Source organism: Martes martes (genome assembly GCF_963455335.1).
Source record: "Martes martes genome assembly, chromosome: Y".
NCBI lineage: Eukaryota > Metazoa > Chordata > Mammalia > Carnivora > Mustelidae > Martes > Martes martes.
Genome location: NC_137907.1, coordinates 17,420,914 through 17,448,160, shown reverse-complemented (window position 1 = coordinate 17,448,160; position 27,247 = coordinate 17,420,914). Strand labels below are relative to the sequence as shown.

The window sequence follows — 27,247 nt, the reverse complement described above, 5'->3', positions numbered from 1 at the left end:
AGTGAGAATTTGAACTAAAATGAAGAAAATGTAAAAAAGGAATCAGAGATGAACAACCAAATAAGTGAAATTAGAAATACACTAGAGGGAATCAAAAGCAACTAGAGAATGAAGAATGGGTCAGTGAGCTGGAAAACAGGGTAGTAGAAAGCAATCAAGCTGAGCAGAGAATAGAAAAAAAAGTGAGAATATGTTAAAGGAAATCTGTGACAGCATCAATCATCATAAATTCTCATTATAAGGATCCCAGAAGAAGAAGAGAGAGAAAAGGGGGCTTAAAATTAATTTGAAGAAACTTTCCTAATCTGGGGTGTAAAATAGACATCCAGGTCCAAGAGGCACAGAGAGCTCTTAACAATAAGCCAGGATGCATAATAATTACAAAGGCAAAGATTAAAGATTAAGAGAGAATTTTTAAAGCAGCAAAAGAAAACAGTTACCCACTAGAGGATCCTCATAAGGCTGTCAGTGGGTATTTTTCAGCAGAAGCATTGCAAGCCAGATGGATGTAACACAATATATTCAAAGGGCTGAAAAAGAACAACCTATAGTCAAGAATACTCTATCCAGCAAGGCTGTCATTCAGAATAGACAGAGACATAGAGTTTCCCTGACAAAAACTAAAGGAGTTCACTAAACCAGTATTACAAGAATTGGTCAAAGAACTTCTTAAAGTGGAAAGAGAAGATCATAAGTAGAAAAAACAGTTATGAAAGGGAAAAAATTCACAGGTAAAAGCAAACATAGTAAAAGTAGAAAAGTCACTTATAAAGCCAGTTTGGATATTAAAACAAAAAGGTAAAGATATGTTATATCTAAAAAATAAGTCAAGGGATCCACAAAATAAAAAGATGTAAAGTATGACATCTTATGTTAAATTATGAGAGTAAAAGGTATTGGAGTTCCTGCTAGACAGCAGAAGCATAAAGAAATGCAAAGATGAGCCAGCCTGGCATATTAGGGAGCTTTGGAAATTTCAGTCATTTTGGGACGTATTGGTAGCCAAAGGTACAGGACATAGAAATTAAATTAGCATATTAGTTTGGGGACTCTAATATCATTTTAAGAAGCCTAAACGTTGTGCTTTACAAAATAGCACATTAGGGCACCTGGGTGGATCAGTTGCTTAAGCATCTGACTGTTGATCTCAGTTTAGGTTTTGTTCTCACGGTTGTGAGTTGAAGCCCCATGTTTGGCTCCATTTAGGCACATAAAAACAATTAAGAAATAAAGTAGCACACTGAACATGCATTTTTGGTGTGATACACATACTAGTTATTTTTGAAAGGCCATTGTGAAGGATGGGCAAAGAGGATACAGGGAGAAGGGTGTGTTCTCAGTCATTATTATATCAGTGGGCAGGGATCACCAGTTCTTGCTAATCCATGAATATTCTGTGCCTGTGTGAACAGAAGGCATTAGTCCCGTGCTCAAGGAGGCTTCGTGGCGCAGATGCTCCCGCAGCGCGCGTCCTGGCGATGAACGATGACCGCGTCTTCTCGTAGCGGGGCTGCATGACCATCGGCCAGCACGAGGGTTTTATTCGGAAGCCGCTCACGCGTGCCCTTCCGTTGCAGAGCACACGCAGATCGAGGACCCCCGTGAGCAGTGGCGGCGCGAGCAGGAACGGATGCTGAAGGAGTACTTGATCGTGGCCCAGGAGGCGCTCAATGCCAAGAAGGAGATCTACCAGATTAAGCAGCAGCGGTTCGAGCTGGCGCAGGAGGAGTACCAGCAGCTGCACAGGATGTGCGAGGACGACAGCCGCTCCCACGCCAGCTGTGAGTCGACGCCTCCTGGGGCGCTCCCGCGTGACGCCGGAAGCCCCCCTGCCCTAGCCCCCTCTAGGTCACCCGCACACACGGCGCTTGCTCGGGCGAGGCTGCCTCCGGGGGTGTCTAAACACATACTCTCAGGGAGTCAGTGTCGTGCCCGGGAGTCTGGCGGCCTCCTGTCGCCTCTTCCTTAGCAGCTACTTACCGAGCACCTACCTGATGCCCACGCATGGTGACGCCGTGGAGTCCAAGGAGGCAGAGGTCTCTGTCCCCAAGACCTCCCACTCGGATGGGAAAGGGAGAAAATCACTTTTCAAGGAAATGTCATGAAACAGCTTGCTTGTTCCTTGTGCCTTGGGTTTGTTATTGCTGAATAGATAAAATATTTTGTTACTTATATAGTCAATCAATTCTAGAATCAATTCCTTCTAGACTTGTAACAACTTGCCATAGTTGTGGACAGTCACAACTGTCCTTGGAGCCAATATACTTAGGAAGAATGTATGAAGTTGCTATAGGTTTTATTTTACAAAAAATATATATAAAGGGATTTATGTGTGCTGTAACTGCAGCTTTTTGCAGTTAAGTGGTTTCATCTGGTACACAGAGTTGAATACTTAAGACATGTTCATAGCTTTATTCTGTGTTGCAAATTAGAATAGATTAAAAACAAGGGACACCATACCTGGGTGGCTCAGTTAGTGTCTGACTCTTACCTTTCAGCTCACGTCTTGATCTCACAGTCATGAAATCAAGCCCTATTTAAACAAGAGAATTGAAGGTGACATATTTCTTATGCTACTGTCCTTTTATTGTTTGCTTTGATATTGCAGTTGTTTTTCAAGGTGAAGAACCCATGCATGCTTCTGAGAATGATGGAATTTTCCTTTGTAACTTGATTTTTTTTTTTTTTTTTTTTTTTTTTTTTTTTTTTTTTTTTTTTTAAAGATTTTATTTATTTATTAGAGAGAGAGAGAGAGAGCGAGCACAGGCAGACAGAGTGGCAGGCAGAGGCAGAGGGCGAAGCAGGCTCCCTGCCGAGCAAGGAGCCCGATGCGGGACTCGATCCCAGGTCGCTGGGATCATGACCTGAGCCGAAGGCAGCCGCCCAACCAACTGAGCCACCCAGGCGTCCCTGTAACTTGATTTTTAAGGCTTTTCTTTAACCATACCTTAAGAGAATGAAGAGGGTTCAGGAATAATGGTTTCTTGTTTCCAAGTTATCTGTACCTTTTTTTCACATATGGGTAAATACTAGTTTTTCTTTTTTCCGCCAATTCTGAATCATAATGGCCAGGTTATTAACTTTTATCGATGTTTTTTTAAAAATCTCTATAGTTATCTTTTCCTGTAATGTCTTTGTCTGTAGTTTTGTTGTCAGAGTTATACTGCTATGATAGAATGAATCATTAGAGAGTGTTCCTCTTTCTTTTCTGGAAGAGCTTTTGTAAAATTGGTATTAAATGTTCCTGAGATATTTGATGGGATTCACCACAAAAATTGTCTGCACCTCAGGGTCTTTGTAGAAATGATTTAAACTACGAACTCAGTATCTTTAATAGATGCAGGACTATTCAGATGTTCTATTTCTCCTTCAATCCATTTTCTCATTTGTTTTTATCAAGGTATTTATCTATTTGATCTACTCCAAAAGCCTGCAAACTTTTCTGTAGAGGATCTACTAGCAAAGATTTTAAACTTGGAGGATCCTGGTTACAGCTATTCTGTTGTTATAGTGCAGAAGTAGCCTTGGAAAATTTCTAATGAATGTGTGTGGTTATATTCTAGTATATGTAGAAGCACAGGCATTAAGCTTTACTTAGGGAAATAGAAATTTGCTCTCTCAGGAAAATTTGCTACTCTTTGATCTAAGCTGTCAAATTTATAATGTTCATAGAACACCCATATAATTTTTTTTGTCTTCACATTTAATTGTGGATTTTATTTTATTTTTTTATTTTTTTATTTTTTCAGTGTTCCAAGATTCATTGTTTATGCACTACACCCAGTGAGTGCTCCATGCAATACATGCCCTCCTTAATACCCACCACCGGGCTTGCCCATCCCCCCACTCCCCTCCCATCCAAAACCCTCAGTTTGTTTCTTATAGTCCACATTCTCTCATACTTCGTCTCCCCCTCCGATTTTCCCCAATTCACTTTTCCTTTCCTTCTTGTAGTGTCCTCCATGTTATTGCTTATGCTCCACAGTAAGTGAAACCATATGATAATTGACCTCTGCTTGACTCATTTCACTCAGTATAATCTCCTCCAGTCCTGTCCATGTTGATGAAAAAGTTGGGTATTCATCTTTTCTGATGGATGCATAATATTCATTGTATATATGGACCATATCCTCTTTATCCATTCATCTGTTGACGGGCATCTTGGCTCTTTCCTCAGTTTGGTGACTGTGGCCATTGCTGCTATGAACATTGTGGTACAAGTGGCCTTCTTTTCACTGCATCTGTATCTTTGGGGTAAATACCCAGTCGTGCAATTGCAGGGTCATAGGGAAGTTCTATTTTTAATTTCTTAAGGAATCTCCACACTGTTTTCCAAAGTGGCTGCACCAACTTGCATTCCCAGCAACAGTGTAAGAGGGTTCCCCTTTCTCCACATTCTCTCCAACACTTGTTTCCTGTCTTGTTAATTTTGGCCGTTCTAACTGGTGTAAGGTGGTATCTCAATGTGGTTCTGATTTGAATTTCCCTGATGGCTGATGATGATGAAAATTTTTTATGTGTCTGTTAGCCATTTGTATGTCTTCTTTAGAGAAGTGTCTGTTCATGTCATCTGCTCATTTTTTGGAAATGACTATCTGTTTTTTGGGTATTTGAGTTTCTTTACAGACCTTGGATATCAGTCCTTTGTCTGTGGCATCATTTGTGTATATCTTTTCCCATTCTGTGGGTTGCCTATTTCGTTGACTGTTTCCTTTGCTGTGCAGAAGCTTTTTGTCTTGAAGAAGTCCCAGTAGTTCATTTTCCCTTTTATTTCTTTTGCCTTTGGAGATGTGTCTTGAAAGAAGTTGCTGTGGCTGATGTCAACTAAGTTACTACCTATATTTTACTCTAGGATTTTGATAGATTCCTGCCTCACATTGAGGTCTTTCATCCATTTTGAGTTTATCTTTGTGTATGGTGTAAGCAAATGGTCAAGTTTCATTCTTCTATACATAGCTGTCCAATTTTCCCAACACCATTTATTGAAGTCTTCCCCCCCCCCCCACTGGGTATGTGTTCCTGCTTTGTTGAAGTTTAGTTGACCATAGAGTTGAGGACCCATATCTGGGCTCTCTATTCTGTTCCATTGATCTTTGCATCTGTTTTATGCCAGTACCATGCTGCCTTAATGAATCAGAGCTTTGTAATATAGTTTGAAATCAGGCAACATGATGCCCCCAGCTTTTCCTTTTTCAACATTTCCTTGGCAATTCAGGGTCTTTTCTGGTTAGAACACCCATATCCTTTCAATTTTTGAAGGTATATTTTATTCCTAATAATAATTTGTGTCTTCTATATTTTTCTTGATCAATGTCTAGTTTTATTAATTTTATTTATTCTTACAGTGAACTGTATTTTAATCTTATTTATTTCTCATTTCTTTTTTGCTTTCTATTTTATTGATTTCTGTTCTTTATTATTTCTTTTCTGCAATTTAGTTTGGTTTTAATTTATTCTTTTCTAGCTTCCTAAAGTAGAAGTACCTAAGGTTAGATAATTGAATTTGGAACATTTTTTTTTTCTCACATAGTGTTTAAGGATTACATTTTCCCTTAAACACTTTTTAAATTAAACAAATATTGGTATGCCATGTTTTCATCTTCCTTCTAATTTTTTTCTGTATATTTTCTAATTTCTTTTGTGATTTATTTTTAACCCCGAGTTCTTCAGAAGTACATTGTTGGGAATTTTTAAGATGTCTTGTTGCTTATTTCAAGATTGATTCCTTTATAGAAAGAAAATAGATTATGTAAGAATTTGCTCTTTGGAAATCTGTTGAGACAACATTTAGAGCCAAGCATATGACTCCTTTTCGTGCACTCGTAAGACTGGAAGCCCATAGAATTTTGATTTGAGGTCACACATGTAACAGAAACATTGGCTTATAACTGGTTCTAAGCATTTACTCATTGTAAAGGTTTCAGAAGGCCACTTGATTAAAGTGAAATTTCACCACATCATAGTGTTATTTTTGTACGTAATAAAAAAATGATCCAATTTTAACAATTTCATGTCATTCAACCTAATAGTGTTTTTCCTCCCAGAAGCCTATAGTTAAAGTTTATTGAAGCAGTGCTCAAATCCATTTTTTAAAAAAATATTTTATTTACCTGACAAAATGAGTGAAAGAGAATGCACAAGCAGGGACAGAGGCAGGGGCAGAGGGAGAGGGAGAAGCAGACCCCTCACTGAGCAGGGAGCCCAATGCAGGGCTGGATCTCAGGACCCTGGAATCATGACCTGAGGTGAAGGCAGTTGCTTAAGTGAGTGAACTACCCAGGTGCCCTCAGATCATCTTTTAAAAAATGGTGTTGAAGAAGACTGTATCGGAAATATTTGAAGGTACATTTCTTTTTTCTTTTTTTTTTTATTATATTATGTTAGTCACCATACAGTACATCATTAGTTTTTGATGTCATGTTCCATGATTCATTGTTTGGGTATAACACCGAGTGCTCCATGCAATATGTGTCCTCCTTAATACCCAACACCAGGTTAACCCATCCTCCCATCTCTCTCTCTTCCAAAACCCTCAGTTTCTTTCTCAGAGTCCATAGTCTCTCATGGTTCCTCTCCCACTTCGATTCCTGCCCCCCTTCATTTTCCCCTTCCTTCTCCTAATGACCTCCATGCTAGTCCTTACGATCCAACAATAAGTGAAACCATGTGATAATTGACTTTCTCTGCTTGACTTATTTCACATAGCATAATCTCCTCCAGTCCCATCCCTGTTGGGTACCAATAAATACTCAGCAAAAGCTGGGTATTCATCCTTTCTGATGACTGAACAATATTCCATTGTATATATGGACCATATCTTCTTTATTCATTCATCTGTTGAAGGGGATCCACAGTTTGCCTATTATGGGCATTGCTGCTATGAGTATTGTGGTGCATATGGCCCTTCTTTTCACTACATCTGTATCTATGGGGTAAATACCCAGTAGTGCAATTGATGGGTCATAAGGGAGCTCTGTTTTTAATATTTTGAGGAACCTCCATACTGTTTTCCAAAGTACTGTACCAACTTGCATTCCCACCAACTGTGTAAGAGGGTTCCTCTTTCTCCACATCCTCTTCAACATTTGTTGTCTATTGCCTTGTCAATTTTTGCCATTTTAACTGGTGTGAGGTGGTATCTCAATGTGTTTTTTATTTTATTTTTAAAATTTCTTTTCATTGCACCAGAATTTATTGTTTATGTACCAAAACCAGTGTTCCAGGCAATACGTACCCTCCATAATACCCACCACCAGGCTAACCCAACCTCCCACCCCCAGACCCTTTAAAACTCTAAGATTGTTTTTCAGAGTCCGTAGTCTCTCATGGTTCATCTGCCCCTCCAATTTCCCCCAACTCCTTTCTCTTCTCCATCTCCCCATGTGTTAGATGTTATTTTTTATGCTCCACAAATAAGTGAAATCATATGATAATTGACTACCTCTGCTTGACTTATTTCACTCAGCATCTCTTCTAGTCCCGTCCATGTTGCTACAAAAGTTGGGTATTCATCTTTTCTGATGGACGCGTAATACTCCATAAAGTTCATGGACCACATCTTCCTTATCCACTCTTCTGTTGAAGGGCATATTGGTTCCTTCCATAGTTTGGCGACTATGGCCATTGCTGCTATGAACATTGGGGTACAGATGGCCCTTCTTTTCACTACGTCTGTATCTTTGGGGTAAATCCCCAGTAGTGCAATTGCAGGGTCATAGGGAAGCTCTATTTTTAATTTCTTAAGGAATCTCCACACGGTTTTCCAAAGGGAAACTTGCATTCCCACCAACTTGCATGCCCACCAACAGTGTAAGAGGGTTTTCCCCCTTCTCCACATCCTCTCCAACACGTGTTGTTTACTGTCTTGTTAAAATTTGGCCATTCTAACTGGTGTAAGGTGGTATCTCAATGTGGTTTTGATTTGAATCTCCCTGATGGCTAGTGATTTTTGGGGTCCATTATCAAAGGAACGAGACCGAGAAAAAGTGAAAATTATGCAAAGCCTTATTCTATGCCAAGCATTAGAAGTCAGACTGACTGGCCAGGGCCGCCTCTGAAGAGAGCAACCTCTTCCCGATCTCATAGGCTGGTTTTATAGGGCATAACCTCAGACCCAAGTTATGTGGCTTCTATTTTTAAGGCGTTTACTCCCAGAATCGATACCCGGAACCACACCAGGAACTACTGGGGCGTTTATTCCCGGAATGAAGTCCGTGGATGTAAATAACAATATGGCTACCTAGGCAATATGGAGTCGCTCTGGCTAAGGAGGCCCTTATAGTTAAACAGGTTTTAACATTACATTGGCCCTAACATTCCCCCCTTTTCTTTGGAGATTAGTCAGTTCCTTGACTTTCAGCCAGTTCTCGGGGGTGAAAACAGGCTGACTTGAGGTGTCGTTAACCTTGAGTGTTATTCCATCCGCTGTCTTTCTGATTTTCCATTGTTTTAGGCTCATGAGGTGTCCCCTGGCTGTTGGTGAGTAGGAACAGGGTTAAAAGTGACCAAGTTATGAAACCCTTTTGAGTCTTAGTTTTAGTCCACAGTTGGTGGGGTCCATCGGTAGTGGCTCCTATTTTTGGGAGGTGTTCTTGTTTTTGGCTTGTTTGATGTGACATGCATACTGCTGTGGGGTGGTCAGGATGACAGTGAATGGTCCCTTCTAATGAGGCTCCAAGTTTCCCGCTTGGTGGCGGCATATCCAAAACAAGTCTCTGGGTTCCACCTCCATCTCCGTCTCCGTCTCCGTCTCCGTCTCCGTCTCCGTGTAGGCAGCTCGGATCCCTGCGTGGGCTTTTTAAAAGACAGACTGTAGCGCCTGCAGTGACTGGAGTACAGACTGATCAGTCATTTCTGCTAGGGCAACCTCTTGTAGCTGTGGGCAGAGTGGAGGAGGTCTCCTGAACATTATTTTAAATGGGATAACGTTGTTTAAGTAGGGCGTACACCACGCCCTAAGGAGGGTGAAGGGAAGGAGATCTACCCATCCACCGCTAGTTTCCAGGATTAATTTTGTCAAGGTCTCTTTAAGAGTCTGGTTCATGCTCTCAACTAGTCCGGAGCTTTGGGGCTGGTAGGCACAGTGTAGTTTTTAATTAGTGCCCATGGCGTTGGCCAGTGCCTTTGAGACTGAACTCACAAATGCAGGATGGTTGTCTGACCCGATCACTAAAGGCAACCCAAACCTAGGAATTATTTCTTCTAGTAGATTTTTGGCTACCATTCCTGCCATTTCATGTTTGGCAGAAAAACTGCCTTTTCTCTGTTTTTTCAGACAACATTAAAACTTTTATTTTTTTATTTTTTTATTTTTTTATTTTTTTTTTTTAAAGATTTTATTTTATTTTTTTTATTTTTTATTTTTTTTTTTAATTTATTTGACAGACAGAAATCACAAGTAGGCAGAGAGGCAGGCAGAGAGAGAGGAGGAAGCAGGCTCCCTGCTAAGCAGAGAGCCCGATGCGGGGCTCGATCCCAGGACCCTGGGATCATGACCTGAGCCGAAGGCAGAGGCTTTAACCCGCTGAGCCACCCAGGCGCCCCAACATTAAAACTTTTAATAAAAACCTTATGGCGTTTTTCTTTTGGTAGTCTGTCCTGACCATACCTAATTTTTTTTTTTTTTCCTGAAGATTTCCCTTCACAAACCTTTTACAACTTTCTTTTGCATCTACGTTTTGTCCCAAGCCATTTCCTTTCAAACAACCATCTCGTTTAGGACAAAATTACCTTTTATCTTTAACAAAATGTATTCCCATTCCTTATCTTTCTTATGTATCTCCTACTTTTTTTTACATATAGGGTTATTTCTCTTTCTTCCATCAGTCTTAGTTACAGTTAGCAGAATTTTCTATTCTTAGAAACACTTCAGTCTCTAGTGATGGTTAAGTATTAACCAATTGTGAACAGTTACAACAGAATTCTGTAGATGGCAAATTTATGAATCAGTTAAGCACAAAACATGTTAACCAACAGATTTAAATATTCTTAGTTTCTTTGCAGTAAGAAGTCAAAAGCACAAACCTACATCAAGTACTCAGTGCTTTAGCATTTTATCCCATTTGGTTAAGACCTAGGTGTCCATAATTTAATTCCATTTGTCATCCAACTAAAACTTTAAAGTTTCAGGTTACCAAAGACTTTGCAAGTTACTTTAACAATTGCCCATTAAAACTTTGAGACAGACAATGAACCATCAGTTCAGTTATTCTTTGCTAACAGATTTAAACAAATAGCATGAGCTTATTTGACCTTCAATAAACTTTGGTTGAAGTTTCACACTTACTGCTGTAACTTTAAAGACATGTCTATCTTAATTAAACCAATAAACTTAACTTAGTTCAAATACTTATTTACATTTCACCTGGACCCACTCCACTTTTAATGTTTATCTGAGACACGGGTGGGAAGATCTGGAGTGGGGGGTGTTAGGTCCAGGGGCTGCTCTTCCTGCTCCTTGACAGTGAATAGGGAAGGAGTTGTGGTGCAGGAAGCACCGAGGATGGTCTAGAGGCCAGTTACACAGGCCGCACCCAAGTCGGTGCAGAAACAGAAGGGGGAGTGCTGCCAGAGGCAGAGAAAGGATTCCCAGTTTTAGAGAGTTTTCCTGGGTAAACCTTGTCACCCAACTGGGTGGTTTTACCTTGAAAATCCTTGAAATGCTGGAGAACAAGACTTGCGGGTGTCATAGGTCCCTTACTCTCTGCTTGCCCCATTTCTTCAAACACAACAAACAACACAACACACAACAAAAAGACAAGAGAAAGACAACTGCAGACCAGACCCAGCAGCCGTTCCTCAACCAGATATCAAGTCTAAGGGTGTGCAAGATATAATCCCGACTCAAAAATACAACCTGCCGCTGGTGGGGATTTTCTGGGTCCTCTGACCGCCTGGGGGAACTCGAACCCCCTAGCAGGTCCCCTGACCACCTAGGGGGATTTGAACCCCCTGGCAATCTCCCTGTGGAGGGATGGGGCGTCCCCACATCCACTCCAGCCGTGGGGAGCAATGCTGCATCCAGCTTCTCCCTGGTGGGCTATACCCTGGAACTCCGCAACTGGATAGATCAGATCCTGCAGAATAAAATCTCGAGATCTTACCTCTGGAGGCTTTTCCCAGAAATTCTGATGCTGACTCAGTTCTCGTCGTTTGATCGCGGATGAGCCCCCAGAATGTTGGGGTCCGTTATCAAGGGAATGAGACTGAGACAAAGTGAAAGTTATGTAGAGCCTTATTCTATGCCAAGCATTAGAAGTCAGACTGACCGGCCAGGGCCGCCTCCGAAGAGAGCGACCCCCTCCCAATCTCACAGGCTGGTTTTATAGGGCATAACCTCAGACTCAATTATGTGGCTTCTGTTGTTAAGGCGTTTACTCACAGAATCAATACCCGGAACCATACCAGGAACTACTGGGGCGTTTATTCCCGGAATGAAGTCCGTGGATGTAAACAACAATATGGCTACCTAGGCAATATGGAGTCGCTCTGGCTAAGGAGGCCCTAATAGTTAAACAGGTTTTAACATTAAATTGGCCCTAACAGTGATGATGAACATTTTTTCGTGTGTCTGATAGCCATTTGTATGTCCTCATTGGAGAAGTGTCTGTTCACATCTTCTGCCCATTTTTTGACATGATTACCTGTTTTGTGGGTGTTGAGTTTGAGGGGTTCTTTATAGATCCTGGATATCAGCATTTTGTCTGTACTGTCATTTGCGAATATATTCTCCCATTCCGTGGCTTGCTTCTTTGTTTTGTTGGCTGTTTCCTTTGCTGTGCAGAAGCTTTTGATCTTGATGAAGTCCCAAAAATTCATTTTTGCTTTTGTTTCCTTTGTCTTTGGAGACATATCTTGAAAGAAGTTGCTATGGCTGATATCGAAGAGTTACTGTCTATGTTCTCCTCTAGAATTCTGATGGGTTCCTGCCTTACGTTGAGGTCTTTTATCCATTTCAAGTTTATCTTTGTGTATGGTGTAAGAGAATGGTCGAGTTTCATTCCTCTACACACAGCTGTCCAATTTTCCCAGCACCATTTATTAAAGAGACTGTCTTTTTTCCACTGTATATTTTTTCTGCTTTGTTGAAGATTATTTGACCATAGAGTTGAGGGTCCAAACCTGGGCTCTCTACTCTGTTCCACTGGTCCATGTGTCTATTTTTATGCCAGTACCATGCTGTCTTGGTGATCACCGCTTTGTAGGGAAGTTTGAAATCAGGCAACATGATGACCCCAGTTTTGTTTTTGTTTTTCAACATTTCCTTAGCAATTCGGGGTCTCTTCTGACTCCATACACATTTTAGGATTGTTTGGTCCAGCTCTTTGAAAAATGCCAGGGGAATTTTGATCAGAATGGCATTGAAAGTATAGATTGCTCTACGCAGTATAGACATTTTAACAATGTTTATTTTTCTGATTCATGAGCATGGAATGGTCTTCCATCTCGTTGTGTCCTCTTCAATTTCTTTCATAAGTGTTCTGTAGTTCCTTGAGTACAGATCCTTTACCTCTTTGGTTAGGTTTATTCCCAGGTATGATTCTTGGTGCTATAGGAAACAGAATCAATTCTCTAATTTCCCTTTCTGTATTTTCATTGTTATTATATAGGAAAGCAACTGATTTTCTGTACATTGATTTCGGATCTTGCCATATTACTGAATTGCTTTATGAGTTCTAGTAGTTTGGGGGTGGAGTCTTTTGCATTCTCCATATAAAGTATCATGTCATCTGCGAAGAGAGAGAGTTTGACTTCTTCATTGCCAATTGGAATACCTTTTATTTCTCTTTGTTGTCTGATTGCTGTTGCTAGGACTTCTAATACTATGTTGAACAAGAGTCGTGAGAGTGGGCATCCTTGTCGTGTTCCTGATTTCTACGGGAAGGCTGCAAGCTTTTTCCCATTGAGGATGATTTTGCTGTGGTTCTTTTATAGACAGATTTTATGAAGTTGAGGAATGTTCCCTCTATCCCTATACTTTGAAGCGTTTTAATCAGGAACCAGTGCTGGATTTTATCAAATGCTTGTTCTGCACTAATTGAGATGACCATGTGGTTCCTCTCTCTTCTCTTATTGATTTGTTCTATCACATTGATTGATTTGTGAATGTTGAAACATCCTTGCAACCAAGGGATGAATCCCACCTGGCCATAGTGTATAATCTTTTTAATGTGCTGTTGGATGCTATTAGATAGGATCTTGTTGAATCTTAGCATCCATATTCACCAGGGATATTGGTCTGAAATTCTCCTTTTTGGTGGGGTCTTTGCCCGGTTTGGGGATCAGGGTAATGCTGGCTTCACAAAAAGAGTCTGGAAGTTTTTCTTCTGCTTCAATTTTTTGAAACAGCGTCAGGAGAATAGGCATTAATTTTCCTTTGAATGTTTGGTGGAATTCCCCAGGGAATCTCTCAGTTCCTGGACTCTTGTGTTTTGGGAGGTTTTTCATCACTGCTACAATCTTGTTACTTAGATATAGTCTATTCATGTTGTCAGTTTCTTCCCGGTTCAGTTTCAGATGTTTATAGGTTTCCAGGAATGCATCCATTTCATCTAGGTTGCTTAGCTTACTGGCATATAACTGTTGATAATAATTTCTGATGATTGTTCCTGTTTCCTTGGAGTTAGTTCTATGTCTCCCTTTTCATTCATAATTTTATTAATTTGGGCTTTCTCTCTTTTTTTATGGATTAGTGTGGCCAGTGGTTTATCGATGTTATTGATTCTTTCAAAAAACCAGCTTCTAGTTTCATTGATACGTTCTGCTGTATCTCTGGTTTCTACCTCATTGATCTCTACCCTAATCTTGATTATTTCCCTTCTTGTGTGTGGAGTTGGTTTGATTTGTTGTTGATTCTCCAGTTCTTTAAGATGTAGAGACAACTGGTGTATTCTGGATTTTTCAATTTTTTTTGAGGGAGTCTTGGATGGCTATGTAGTTCCCCTTAAGACCGCCTTTGCTGTATCCCATAGGTTTTGGACTGAAGTGTTTTCATCCTCAACCATTTCCATGAATAATTCAAGTTCTTCTTTGATTTCCTGGTTGATCCAAGCATTCGTAAGCAAGGTGGTCTTTAGCTTCAAGGAGTTTGAATTCCTTCCAAAGTTTTCCTTTTGGTTGAGCTCTGGGTTCAAAGTATTGTGATCTGAGAATATGCAGGGAATAATCTGAATCTTTTGGTTGGTGAGCTCTCATTTGTCACCCAGCATGTGGTCTATTCAGAGAAGGTTCCATGTGCACTCAAGAAGAATGAGTATTCTGGTTTTTAGGGTGGAATATTCTGTATATATCTCTGAGGTCCATCTGGTCCAATGGGTCATTCAATGCTCTTGTTTTCTTGTTGATTTTCTGCTTGGATGATCTGTCTCTCACTGAGAGTGGCATGTTAAGATCTCCTACTCTTTATGTATTCGTATGAATATGACTCTTTGTCTTGATTAATATTTTTTTATGTAATTGGCTGCTCCCACATTGGAGGCATAAATATTTACAATTGTTAGATCTTCTTGGTAGATAGTCCATTTAAGAATTATGTACTGTCCTTCTGTATCTCAGACTACAGTCTTTAGTTTAAAATCTAATTTATCGGATATGAGAATCAGTACCCCGGCCTTCTTTTGAGGCCCAATTGGTATGAAAGATGGTTCTTCATCCCTTCACTTTCAGTCTATGTATCCTTAGGTTCAAATGGGTCTCTTGTAGACAACATATGGATGGTTCCTGTTGTTCTATCCAATTTGCAACCGTGTGCCATTTTATGGGCACATTTAGGTCATTCACGTTGAGAGTGATTATTGACAGATGCGTTTTTATTGACATCATGTTACCTGTGAAGTCTTTGTTTCTATAGATTGTCTCCATATACTTCTGTTCAGTGATATTCTTGGGTTTTGTCCTCTTTTATAGAACCGCCCTTAAAATTTCCTGCAGTTTCGGCTTGGTGGTCACATACTCTTAAACCTCGTCTGCCTTGGAAGCTTTTTATCTCTGCAACCATTTTGAATGTCAGTCTTGCTGGATAAAGTATTCTTGGCTGCATGTTCTTCTCATTTAGTGCCCTGAATATATCTTGCCTGCCCTTTCTTTCTTGTCAGGTTTCTGTGGACAGGTCTGATGTTATTCTGATGGGCTTTCCTCTGTACGTAAGTAGATTCTTTGTCCTAGCTACCTTCAGAGGGCCTGCCTGCAATTATAATTCTTCATTCTTACTATTACGTGTCTCGAGGACTTTCGAGAATCTATAATCTTGAGGGGAGACCGTTCTGCCTCTAGTACATGAACGCTGGTTCCATTTGCGAGATTGGGAAAATTTTCATGGAGAACTTGTTCCACTATATCTTCTAGACGTCTTTCTTTCTCCTCCCCTTCAGGGATTCCAGTAATTCTGACGTTGGAACGTTGCATGGCATCATTTATTTCCCTGATTCTGTTTTCGTGGCTTCTAAGCTGTTTGTTCCAGGCTTCCTCCTGATTCTTTCTCTCTATCTGTTTGTCCTCCAGATCACTAATTCTATCTTCTGTCTCAGTTACTGTAGCTTTTAGAGAATTTAGGTTAGATTGGAACTCATTGAGAGCATTATGAACATCATCCCTGGTGGCTTTCAGTTCTGCCCTAATCAATTCCGTTTTGTCATCCATGGCTTTCTCCAGCCTAGCTATTGCCTGGATGATTGTTAGCCTGAATTCCCTTTCCGACAGATTGTCTATATCGATAGCCATTAGCTCTGTTGCAGAAGGCCCATCCTCTGAATTTTTCTTATGTTGGGCATTCCTGCTCCTAGTCATTTTGGTGAGAGATGGCTGAACGTGTGTAGCTAGATGTATCCACCGTGGTGCAGTCAAGGTGCACCCTGGAATGCTTCTGAGCAATCAGGAGTCCCCACCCAAATGAAAGAAAAAAGAAAGAGAAAAAAGAAAAGAAAAAGAGAGAGAGAGAGAGAGAGACAGGAAAAAAAAGAAAGATAAAAGAGAAAGCTCAGCCCAGATGGGCCCCAAGGTAAGATTTATGAAGTATAGAAACAAATACAGACAAACAAAAAGACTGATAAAATTATATGACAAGAGAAAAAAAAATACAGACACACAGACACACACACACAGAGCAAAAAAAAAAAAAAAGAAAAAAGAACCTCGTCAAAAAGAACCCCAAGTATAAGATTTATATACTGTCAGGACAAACCCAAATATACAGAAACACTGGTGGAAGAAAAAGATGGGAGAGTGCCTATAAATTCTCAGTGTGGGCGAGGAAGGTAATTTTGATTCTTCTTGGATGTATCTTGATATCTTTGTTAAAGGACTCAACTTTTCTAAGTTAAAAGGGTATTAAAAAGTGGTTTACCTATAGGGGTAGCATTGATTGGGGAAAGGAGATTACCTTGAGGTTTAACTCTATATAAATATTAAAAAATAAAAATAAAAAAAGAATTAACTAAACTAAACTAAAATTTTAAAAAAATTATAAAATAGAAAAGCTAAAGAGAAACATGGGTATATGTATCAAAAAGTTCACTTTAAAAGGTTATTATGGAATTTGATGTACTGAACATCTCCCTGTGATGGTAAGTAGGTTAAAAAATTATCTATATAGAAAAAAAATGAACCAGAATAGTGGGAACGAATTAAAAATAAAAGTTGTATCTATGAAGTAGTGGTGGTTGTTCTCTTGTAGTCTTTTTTTTTTTCCTTTTTTTTTCATGGTTGGCTTTCTGGGGGAGGGCCTGCCACATGGGTTTTCAGACAGTGTTCCCTGAGTTAAGTCCTCCCACCCCCCCACAAAGGGGTGGGCTCTGAGGAAACCGGTTTTTCAGGCTTTTGTTCTCTGGAGGTTTTTATGTTTGTTTGTTCTTTTTTTTTTTTTTTTTTTCTCTCGCCTTGATAGGTTTTGATGCTTTTTGGAGGTTTAGAGGAAAGCAAACTGCACCCAGACCTCCCCCTCAGAGGGAAGCCTCAGTCTGCTCCCCTCTGGGTGCTGCAGAGCACATAAGTTCCCTCTTGGCCGCTGGCAGAGCATGTTCCGAGTCGCCGTCCCCGGGGACACAGGAACTCCTGCTTGTACTCAATACCCCGACAGCTGCGGCTGTCTGGGCAGCTCCAGACCGCCAGAGAGGTTCCAACAGTGATTGCACACTGAGATTTTCCTGCTGGCCCGGGCCGGGCGTGCCTGGTCTTTCTGGGACCAAGAGTGCCGGACTGGCGCCTCCACGCATCTCTCTCAGGGGAGGGCGTGGGGCATGATTCAGGCTCTGATAGCTCTGCACAGCGCTCGCGTGGAGACTACAAAAAGGTTGTGCTTCTGCCGGCTGGTGAGGCTCCCAGCCTCTCACGGGAGCCGCACCCCACATGCTCTCAGGTGCGCTGGCGGCTCAGGGACCAAGACCTGGTTTCTCTGCAGCACTCTCTCTGGCTCAGCGCCAGTGGTATCTGTCCTGGATCTGGGGACTTAAGCCCCTGTCCCTAACTGCCCCAATTCCCACAAATCCCCCCCTGCAATCCTTTGCTCCTTTTGAGTGCTTTCAACCAGACTCCAAGTTAATGCTGGTCCCCAGAAACAGGGCACTCTTATATTGGGGTATTACTTTCCAAGGGGTCGCCTCTGGTGGCTCCCTCTCCCTTTTGTTTATCTTCGATATCAGTCTGACATTCCCACTCCACTTTACCTGCCCACTGGCGTCTTCTGCCCCCGTAGAGATCCAGACGTGTATAATTCTGATCTCAGGCTGATTTCATGGGTGATCGGAGTTCTTTGGTAGGTAATCAACTCACTTTAGGGTACAGGTTGAAACAGCACCTCCTCCTACTTCCCCACCATCTTGTCTCCACCATCCATCCTTTGAGATCACAATGCTATGAAACTAGAAGTTAGACACAGGAAAATATCTGGAAAGACCACAATTACCTGGAGCCTAAACAATATGTTATTAAACAGTGAGTGGGTTGACCAGGAAATCAAAGAAGAAATACAAAAATGCATGGAGACAAGTGAAAATGAAGACATGACAGTCCAAAACCTTTGGATGTACAAAATAGGCCCTAAAATGAAAGTGTATAGCAGTTCACGCCTACATCATTAAGCAAGAATTCTAAGTCTCAAAGGAACAACCTAAACCCCAAGGAAGCTAGAAAAGAACAACATATGAAACCTAAGGCCAGCAGAAATAAGGAAATATTGAGATTAGAGCAGAAATAAATGTTACAGAAACCACAAAAACAGTAGAACAGATCAATGAAACCAGGAATGGGTTCTTTGAAAAGATCAACAGAATTGTAAACCTTTAGCCAGACTCATCTGAAAAACAAAAAGAATCAAATAAATAAAATCACAGATGAAAGAAGTAAAAATAACAACTAAACAAGAGAAATACAGAGGATTATAAGAGAATAATTTGAAAATTTGTATGCCAACAAAAATTTGTATGCCACCTTCCAGGTTTGGGCAACCTGGAAGAAATGATGCATTCCTACAAACATACAAACTACTGGCAGTGAAAATGAATTGATAATTCAAAAAATTCGTTCCAGCTAAGTTCTTCCAAATATTTACAGAAGAGTTAATACCTATCCTTTTCAAATTATTCCAAAAAACAGAAAAGAAAGAAAAGATAATATTGATTCCACGAGGTCTACATTATCCCAATACCAAAACCAGGTAAAGACACCCCCCCCCAAAAAAAAGAGAGAAAGAGAAATACAGACCATTTTCTCTTGTGAACATTGCATTTCTATTACTAATAGTGAAGCAGCAGAAAGAAATTAAGAAAACAGTCCTATTTAAATTGCACCTCAAACCATAAGATATCTAGGAATAGACTTAACCAAAAAGGTGAAAGACCTGTACTCTGAAAACTATAGACCACTTTTTTTTTCATTTTTTTAAAGATTTTATTTATTTATTTGTCAGAGAGAGTGAGCACAGGCAGACAGAGAGGCAGGCAGAGGCAGAGGGAGAAGCAGGCTCCCTGCTGAGCAAGGAGCCTGATGTGGGACTCGATCCCAGGACGCTGGGATCATGACCTGAGCCGAAGGCAGCTACTTAACCAACTGAGCCACCCAGGCGTCCCCTATAGACCACTTATGAAAGCAATTGAGGAAGACACAAAGAAAGGGGAAAACTTTCCATGCTAATGGATTGGAAGAACAAACATTGTTAAAATGCATGTATTATTCAAAGCAATCTACAGATTTATTTTAATCTCTATCAGAATAACAGCAGCATTTTTCACAGAGTTAGAGCAAATAATTATAAAAAAATGTTTAAAGATTTTTTATTTGAGAGAGAGCAAGTATGAGAGAGAAAGAGAGAGAGCATGTGCAAGAGAGAGCATGAGCGGTGGACTGGGGAGAGGGTAAAGGCAGATGGAGAAGCACATTCCCTGTTGAGCAGGGAATGAGCATGGGACTTGACCCAAGGACCCAAAGATCATGAGTTGAGCCGAAGCCAGATGCTTAACTGACTGAGCCGCCCAGGTACCCCCAAAGAATTCTAAAATTTATATGGAACCATAAAGACCCTAAATAGTCAAAGCAGCCTTGAGAAAGAAGAAAAAAACTTAGAGGTTTTCACAGTTCTGGATTTCAAGCTGTGTTACAAAGTTATAGTTATAAAACAATATGGTACTGGCACAAAAATAGAGAGCCCAGAAATGAATCTACAGCAATATGGTCAGTTAATGTTAGACAAATCAGGAAAGAATATCCAATGGAAAAAGGATACTCTCTTCAACAAATGGTGCTGGGAAAACTGGACCACTTTCTTATACCACAAAATAAACTCAAAATGGGTGAAGGGTCTACGTTTGAGACAGGGCACCATAAAAATCCTAGAAGAAAGGGTAGGCTATTTCTCTGATCTTTGATGTATCAGCCTCTTTGTAGATGTTGCCTGAGGCAATGGAACCAAGAGCAAAAATAAACTGTTGTGACTACATCAAAATAAAAAGTCAACAAAACTAAAAGATAACATAATGAATGGAAGAAGATATGCAAATGATGTACCCAATAAAGGATTAATATCCAAATATATAAAGACCTTACACAACTTAACACGCATAAAACAAATAAACCCAACTTAAGAATGGGTGGAAGATATGAACAGATGTCGCCAAAGAAGACATCAGACACGTATGGCCAAATGGACATATGGAAAGATGTTCAACTTTACTGATCATTAGGAAAATGCAAATCAAAATGATCAGATACCAACTCATGCCCATCAAAATGGCTAAAACCAATAACATAAACAACCGATGTTGGCAAGGATGTTGGAGAAAGGGGAACCCTCGTGCATTGCTGATGGGAATGTAAACTGGTGAAGGAACTATGGAGGAAAATATGGAGCTTCCTCCAAAATTTTTAAACAATAGGAATGTCTTATAGTCCAGTGATTGCACTACTACTAGGTATTTACCCAATGGATACGAACTTAGTGATACAAAGGGGCACATGCACCCCAATGTTTATTGTAGCATTATTAGAATAGCCAAATTTGGAAGTAGCTCAAGTAATAAACGGTGAATGGATAAAGAAGTTTTGTAATATATAAATAAAAGGGAATAATGTTCAGCAATGAAAAAGAAAAAAATTTGGACATTTTTAACAACGTGGGTCGAACTAGAGGGTATTATGCTAAGCAAATCAAACCAGTCAGAGAAAGACAAATACCATATGATTTCACTCATATTTCAGGGAAAAAAAGCAAACAAAGAAATAAAGTAGGCAACCCAAAAAACAGACTCTTAACTGTAGAACTACCAACATCATCAGAGGTGAGGATGGGGACAGATGGGTGAAACAGAGGAATGAAGTGTACACTTACATGACGAGCACTTATTAAATAATGTATAGAATTGTTGAATCACCATATTGTACCTCTGAAACTAATATAACTCTGTGGTAACTATGCTGGGATTAAAATGAAATAATAAGTAAGAAAGATTTAGATGTTACGTCATGTTTTAGCTAGATATCCATCAAAAACAAGTGAGAAGAGAGGTACCTTGGTGGCTCAGTTGTTGGACTATGTGACTTTTCATCTCAGGACTTTTGATTCACGTTCCATGTTGGGTGTAAGATCACTTAAAAATAAAATCTTTAAAAATAGCAGCAGCAACAACAAAAACAAACAATAAAAATGTGCATCCTTCAAGTTCAGTTTGTGTATGGAAAAAAGACCTCAGATCTGCTCGATACTGACATACTAATGTAGAACTCTATTAACAATACAACTTTTATTTTATATGTTTCATCTTCACAGCAAAATTCAACAGAAAGTTTACATATCTCACTGGCCCTACACATCTATGTCCTCCCCCATATAAGTGCCCCTAGGAATGCATGTCCTTCCCTGTGTAAGCATCATGGACTAGAGTGGCACATTGGTGAGAGTTCATGAACCTACATTAGCTTGTCATTATCATCCAAAGTTCACATTTTAATTTTAGGGTTCACTTTGGTGTTTTATATTTTATAGGTTTGGACAGATGGATAATAGCGGGAATCCATCATTACAGTACCATAGTATTTTCACTGTTCTAAAAATGCACTACACCTTTTCTATTTATTATTTCCCCTTACTGATCATTTAACTGTCTTCATACTTTATCCACTTCCAGAATGTTATGGACTTGGAATCGTATAGCGTGTAGCCTTTTTCACATTGACTTCTTTACATTTAAGATTTTTTTAATAAAACATGATGACTAATTTCTTTTTAACAATGATTAATATTTTATTGTCTGGATGAACCACTGTTTACTCATCTACTGAAGTACATATTTGTTGCTTTCATGTTTCGCATTTATAAATTATGTCCTTGGTAGGGTTTGCAGGTTTTTTCATTTGTTTGTTTTTTGAGTTGGTGGGGTTTTTTGTGACCATAAATTTTCTGCTTCTTTGGGTAAATACCAGTGAATGCAGTTGCTGGATCACATGTTAAGAATATGTTCCAGAGGGAGAGAGAAGCAGAGAGAGCAGGGAGCTCGATGTGGGACTTGATCCCAGGACCCTGGGAACATGACCTGAGTCTCAGGCAGATGCCTAACAACTGAGCCACCCAGGCACCCCGTTGTAAAGATTTTGTACAAGTTTTGTTAGATGTATTCCTAAGCATTTCATATTTTGTGGTATTATATAAATGACATTTTACTTTAATTTCAAATCCCACTTATTTATTAATAGCATATAGAAAAGCAGTTAATTCTTGTGTGCTAACATTGTATCATGTAAGCTTGTAATTACTTATTGGTTCTTTGATTCTAGGGACTTTCTTTTTTCCTTTTTTTTTTTAAGATTTTACTTATTTATTTGAGAGAGAGTGTGCGTGCACACACAGGGGTCAGAAGCAGAGGGAGAGGGAAAAGCAGACTCCTGTTGAGTAAGGAGGTCAACGTGTAGGACTCAATCCCAGGACCCTGGAATTATGACATAAGGCAGACACTTATTCGACTGAGCCACCTAGGGGCTCTGTACGGGCTTTTCTTGTTTCTTTTTTGGTTGGTTCTTTCAGTTTTTTTATTATTTAGAATCATGTCATCTGCCAACAAAATATCACCCAATAATCAACTATTAAGGAAATTTGAGTCTGTGAAATATTAATTCTTTCATTGCAGTGCTAATGATAAGTTGTATGTCTGATACTAAGGACTAATTATTCAGTAAGATGGATCTGAATTTTTTTGGTCTAAATATATTTATTTATTTTAAAGGATCTTTGTAGAATAAAATATTTCTTTTTATTTATGCAGCTGTTTCAGGATGTTCAACAAATACTAAATACAATCCACTTCAGATTAAAGCAGAAATAGCAAGTCATCGGGATAGGGTGAGTAAAATGAGTGTTTATCAGAAGTAGAAGCACCATATTTTTTTATGTGTTTTGTTTCACTTGGTATAGTTTAGTTTTTATTGATGATACATGATAAGCCAGGGCTCTGAAGCCTCTCATTTTTTTCAGGGGTCTGGGGTGGAAACTGTGGAGGTCAGGATATTGTCATTGTATTGGGGGATGACCATGTGTATTTTTTTTGTGCAAGGTCACTGAACATGGTTTATTTATTCCTTTAATAGGAAGAAAAAATATTTCATGTTAAAACCTTAGGTCATCTAACAATAAATTGCTTGTATACATCTCAGTGTTATGGGGCAAGATTCACTTCCATTTGAAAATAGTTTTTGACCATAGGCCCTCATCTCGAAGGCCTGTTTCCCTTTATTAGTGGGCTGCCGGCCGTGACCGTCGGCAGCTTTAGCATCTGCCGGTGTCCCCTGGTTGCCGTATTCCTAGGGAGAGCCTTCCTGCAGTGCCGTTTGACCAGAAGGTTCTGATGGCCCTTGCGAGCGACCCTGGAGTTCGTTATGTGCCGCCCCGTTTCATCCCTTCAGCCCCGTCTTGGGTGTGAGGGAAGGGGGACTGTTGAGTTGCAATTGCCGCAAAGCGGGGCAGACGTCTTGGAAACGACGCCGCCTCTTCTGGTGTCTCGTTCCCGAAACCGGAATGTCTCAGGGCAGTGGTTCTCAAAGCCTAGCGCGCCTGAGAAACACACGTGGGGCGTCGGTGAAACGTGGGAGCTGCCAGGCCCAGCCCCTGAGTCTTGACACGGGCCTGCAGTGGGTGCTGGAAGCTGCCGACGGGGGCGCTCGGGGGACTGACTTTCCCTGGTGGGACGGCACGCTTTTAGCGACAGACAGCGCTGCACGGGCGGGATCTAAGCAGGAAGCAGAGGGAAGGTGAGAAAAGCCTGACGTGCTTTGCTGGTGGTAACGGGTAATCAGTGCCTTGAAAAAGAGAGCGGTGGCCGGTTGGGCAGAGGCAGGAGCCTGTCCGGGATCCGGGAGGTTCGCATCTCCACGGGGCACTTCTTCCAGGATGGCCGCTGGGTGAAAGCCCGGGAGGGAAACCCGCGGACGGGGGAGGCGACCCGGTGGGTTGTAAGCTAATCGGGAACGTAGGTGACAGTGCGGACAACCGCCGACGTCATTTTCACCACAGCTTTTCTTTGCGGGAAAAAAAAAATGTCATTTGTCTTCAGCTTTCCAGACTGAAACGCGAGCTGACGCAGATGAAGCAGGAGCTGCAGTCCAAGGAGAAGGGGGTGGAGACCCTGCGAGAGTGAGTCGCCCTGATTGCGGGAGGGGCGCCCTTCCTGGCGCTTCCTCCTGTGCTCCCCGGTGCGCTGCCTGGCCTGGCCGCGTTCCCTTTTATGCTTTTCTTTATGCTCCTTTATTTCCCAATCCTAAAGGCTCAGACTTGTTCTTTTCCTTAAAGGTTCTCATTAGTTTAAATGGAAATATTAAAAAAAAAAAAGCCTACTTCTATATTTATGCTCATTGTATATAGCATTATAACTTATGTATATGTAAATAAAGCTATATAGTCACTAAATTAAGATATTAGATTAATAAATTAATAATTAAATTAAGCTTAATTAAGTTGTTTCAAATTAAAATTTAAAATGAAGTTCTCCATTCTCACCAGACCTATTTCAAGTGCTCAATAGCCACATGTGCTCAATTCAGCCTTTGTTCAACTCAGCATATTTGAGATACTTGGCTGTCCCATGCACCTTAGGATATTTCACAGTATTCCTGACTTCTCCCAGTAGGTGTCAGTTAGTGCCTCTGTGATATGGACAATCAATAATATACACCAACAATGACATACCTCTTGGGCAGGCAGATTTCACCACACTTGAGTATCATGGTGCTAGTAGCCACTGAACTGGACAGCACAGATAATATAACATTTACTTCACCATACAACATTCTGTTGGATAGTATTATCTATCAGTCTTCCTCCTCTTTGAATCTTTATTCTCATTAAGACTTTAGAAATGAATTTCTTATAGTTTGCCAGTTATACTAACTCAACAAATTTAATGGACGCAAGTTATTTTACAAATCATAACTTTGTTCTTAAAATTAATCGCTTATTAAATGCTGTCATTCTCTATTTGCAGCATGTCTTCACCTTCTGAACTTGGGAACATACTTTACATTTTTGTGCCATCTTTTCTCCTTCATTTATAAGTAGTAACCATTGTGCCAGAATATTGTCTAGAATATTATACATGGTCAACCTTGAATTAATGGTAGTAATCCATGTGGTTACTATCCTATTTTCTTTAACTATATGAATGTACAGTTTCAGGTATATAATATAGTGATTCAACACTTCCATAAATTACTTAGTGCCCATCATCACCTGTTTCACCTATTCCTCATGCACCTCCCCTCTGGTAACCATCAGTGTGTTCTCTAGAGTTAGGAGTCTGTTTTTCTTTACTCTTCTTTTCTTTTTCCTGCCTTTTCTTTTCTCTAGTTTAATTTTCTCTTTCCTTTCCTTTCCTTTCCTTTCCTTTCTCATTTCTTTTTCTTTCTTTTCCTTTTCTTTTCCTCTTCCTTTCTTTTTGTTTTGTTTTGTTTTGTTTGGCATGTTGCTTTTTTTCTTAGTTCATTTCTTTTGTAAATTCCACATATGGGTGAAATCACATGGTATTTGTCTTTCTCTGACTGACTTATTTCACTTAACATAATAATAGCCTTTAGCTCCATCTATGTCAGTGCAAATGGCAAGATTTCATTCTTTCTGATGGCTGAATAATGTTACATTGTATATATAGACCACATCTTCTTTATCCATTCATCTGTTGATGGACATCTAGGCTCTTTCCATGGTTTGGCTCTTGTTGATAAGCTGCATAAAAATTGGGATGTGTGTATGACTTTGAATCTGTATTTTTGTATCCTTTGGGTAGATACCTACTAGCACAATTGCTGTCCCTTTTTTTCCCTTGCCTCTGGAGATGTGTGGAGCAATATGTTGCTACAGCCCAGCTCAAAGTGGGTGCTGCCTGCCTTCTCCTTTAGGATGTTGCCAGATTCCTGTCTACCGTGTAGGTCTTTGGTCTGTTTTGAGTGGATTTCTGTGTATGGAGAAAGCGAGGGGTCCAGTGTCCTTCTTCTGCATGTGGCTGTTCTTCCAGCATTCCCACCACCGTTTGGGGAGGAGACTGTCTTTTGTCCATTGGATATTCATTCCCTCCTGCTCTGTCCAAGATTCCTTGACCAACAAGTGAAGGGTCCATGTCTGAGTTCTCCCTTCTGTTCCCTTGGTGCCAGGACCATACTGTCAATGACAGCTGTGTCACTAGCCTGAGGTCCCGAATTGGGATGCCTCTGGGTTTGGTGTTCTTTCAATTTTATTTAATTTTTATAGTTTAATTTCATTAATCCATTGAGTCTGTAAGACTTTCAAACAAAACACCCAAAGCCAAGGAAATCTGATTTCTTTGTAATAGTCAATGACCAGTCCTTCTACTAACCAGGTCTTCTGCTCCTCCAGGATGAAAAATACTGCAAATAGATCATCATCTGACACTGACATTCACATGCAGAAATGAAGCTCCACTACACAGAACAAAACTTTTTCAATTGCTTGAAAATGAAAGCTAAGCAAATAGCCACGGAAGTACAAACACACATAGCGACTGCCTGCTCTGTGAGAGCCAGAGCCAAGCCTTGGCTTGGTCAGTGCTCTGCTTCCACCAACACAGACCGTGCCTCCTGTGTGTAAGGTTATACTAGCCAGAGGAGAGAGGGAAGGGCGAACGGAGAGAGGAGGAGAGAAGGAAGGAAACGAGGGGGAAGTGGGAGATAGAGAGAGAGAGGTAAAGAAGAAGAGGTAAGGAACAAGAAGAAGGATGGGACAAAGTAAACTAGTTTGAATAAATATATGTGTGGATAAATGAAGGGAAGAAGAATGAATGTGTGCATTTGCACAGACAGATATTAAAAAAAAATCTAAAGAAAGGAGGAGTGAGTGATGGAGAAAAGACAAAGAAATGGAAAAAGAAACGATGAAAAAACCTGGGAAAAATACGCACTATGTGTATATTGGGATTGAAGAAAATATGGAGCCAGGTGATTAGGAGACAATGATAATTTGGAATAAAAAAATAAAAGAGATTATACAGAGGAAATATATAATTTTCTAAGTTGGCCAATGTGGTGTTATTAAAAATTTACTACTTTTAGGTATTTCCCAAGTATTCTGCTTGCACAGAGATCTCACTTGCTTGTATTTAATAAACACTTTTGATCACTAACCTACATAGTGGAAATAAACTAAGAAGATGTGCTTCTGCACTTGGGAAATTCCTCAGTTCTGTGAGATGCTCACAGAATAAAGGAGTTCATCTGTGCAGCCAAGTTTCAGTTCTTTTTATTGTCCCACAAGGAAAAAAGGCTTTTTCCC

At 40.2% G+C, this 27,247-nt stretch overlaps 1 protein-coding gene across 1 annotated transcript in view; it reads left to right on the top strand.

Annotated features, from left to right (window-relative positions):
* Positions 1-27,247, top strand: part of WWC3 (WWC family member 3) — a 184,534-nt gene that overhangs the window by 81,525 nt on the left and 75,762 nt on the right. Inside the window, exons 3-5 of the mRNA XM_080795962.1 lie at positions 1,578-1,781; positions 22,740-22,816; positions 24,024-24,103. Of these exons, the coding sequence (XP_080652088.1) occupies positions 1,578-1,781; positions 22,740-22,816; positions 24,024-24,103 (361 nt within the window). The remainder of the gene's footprint in view (positions 1-1,577; positions 1,782-22,739; positions 22,817-24,023; positions 24,104-27,247) is intronic.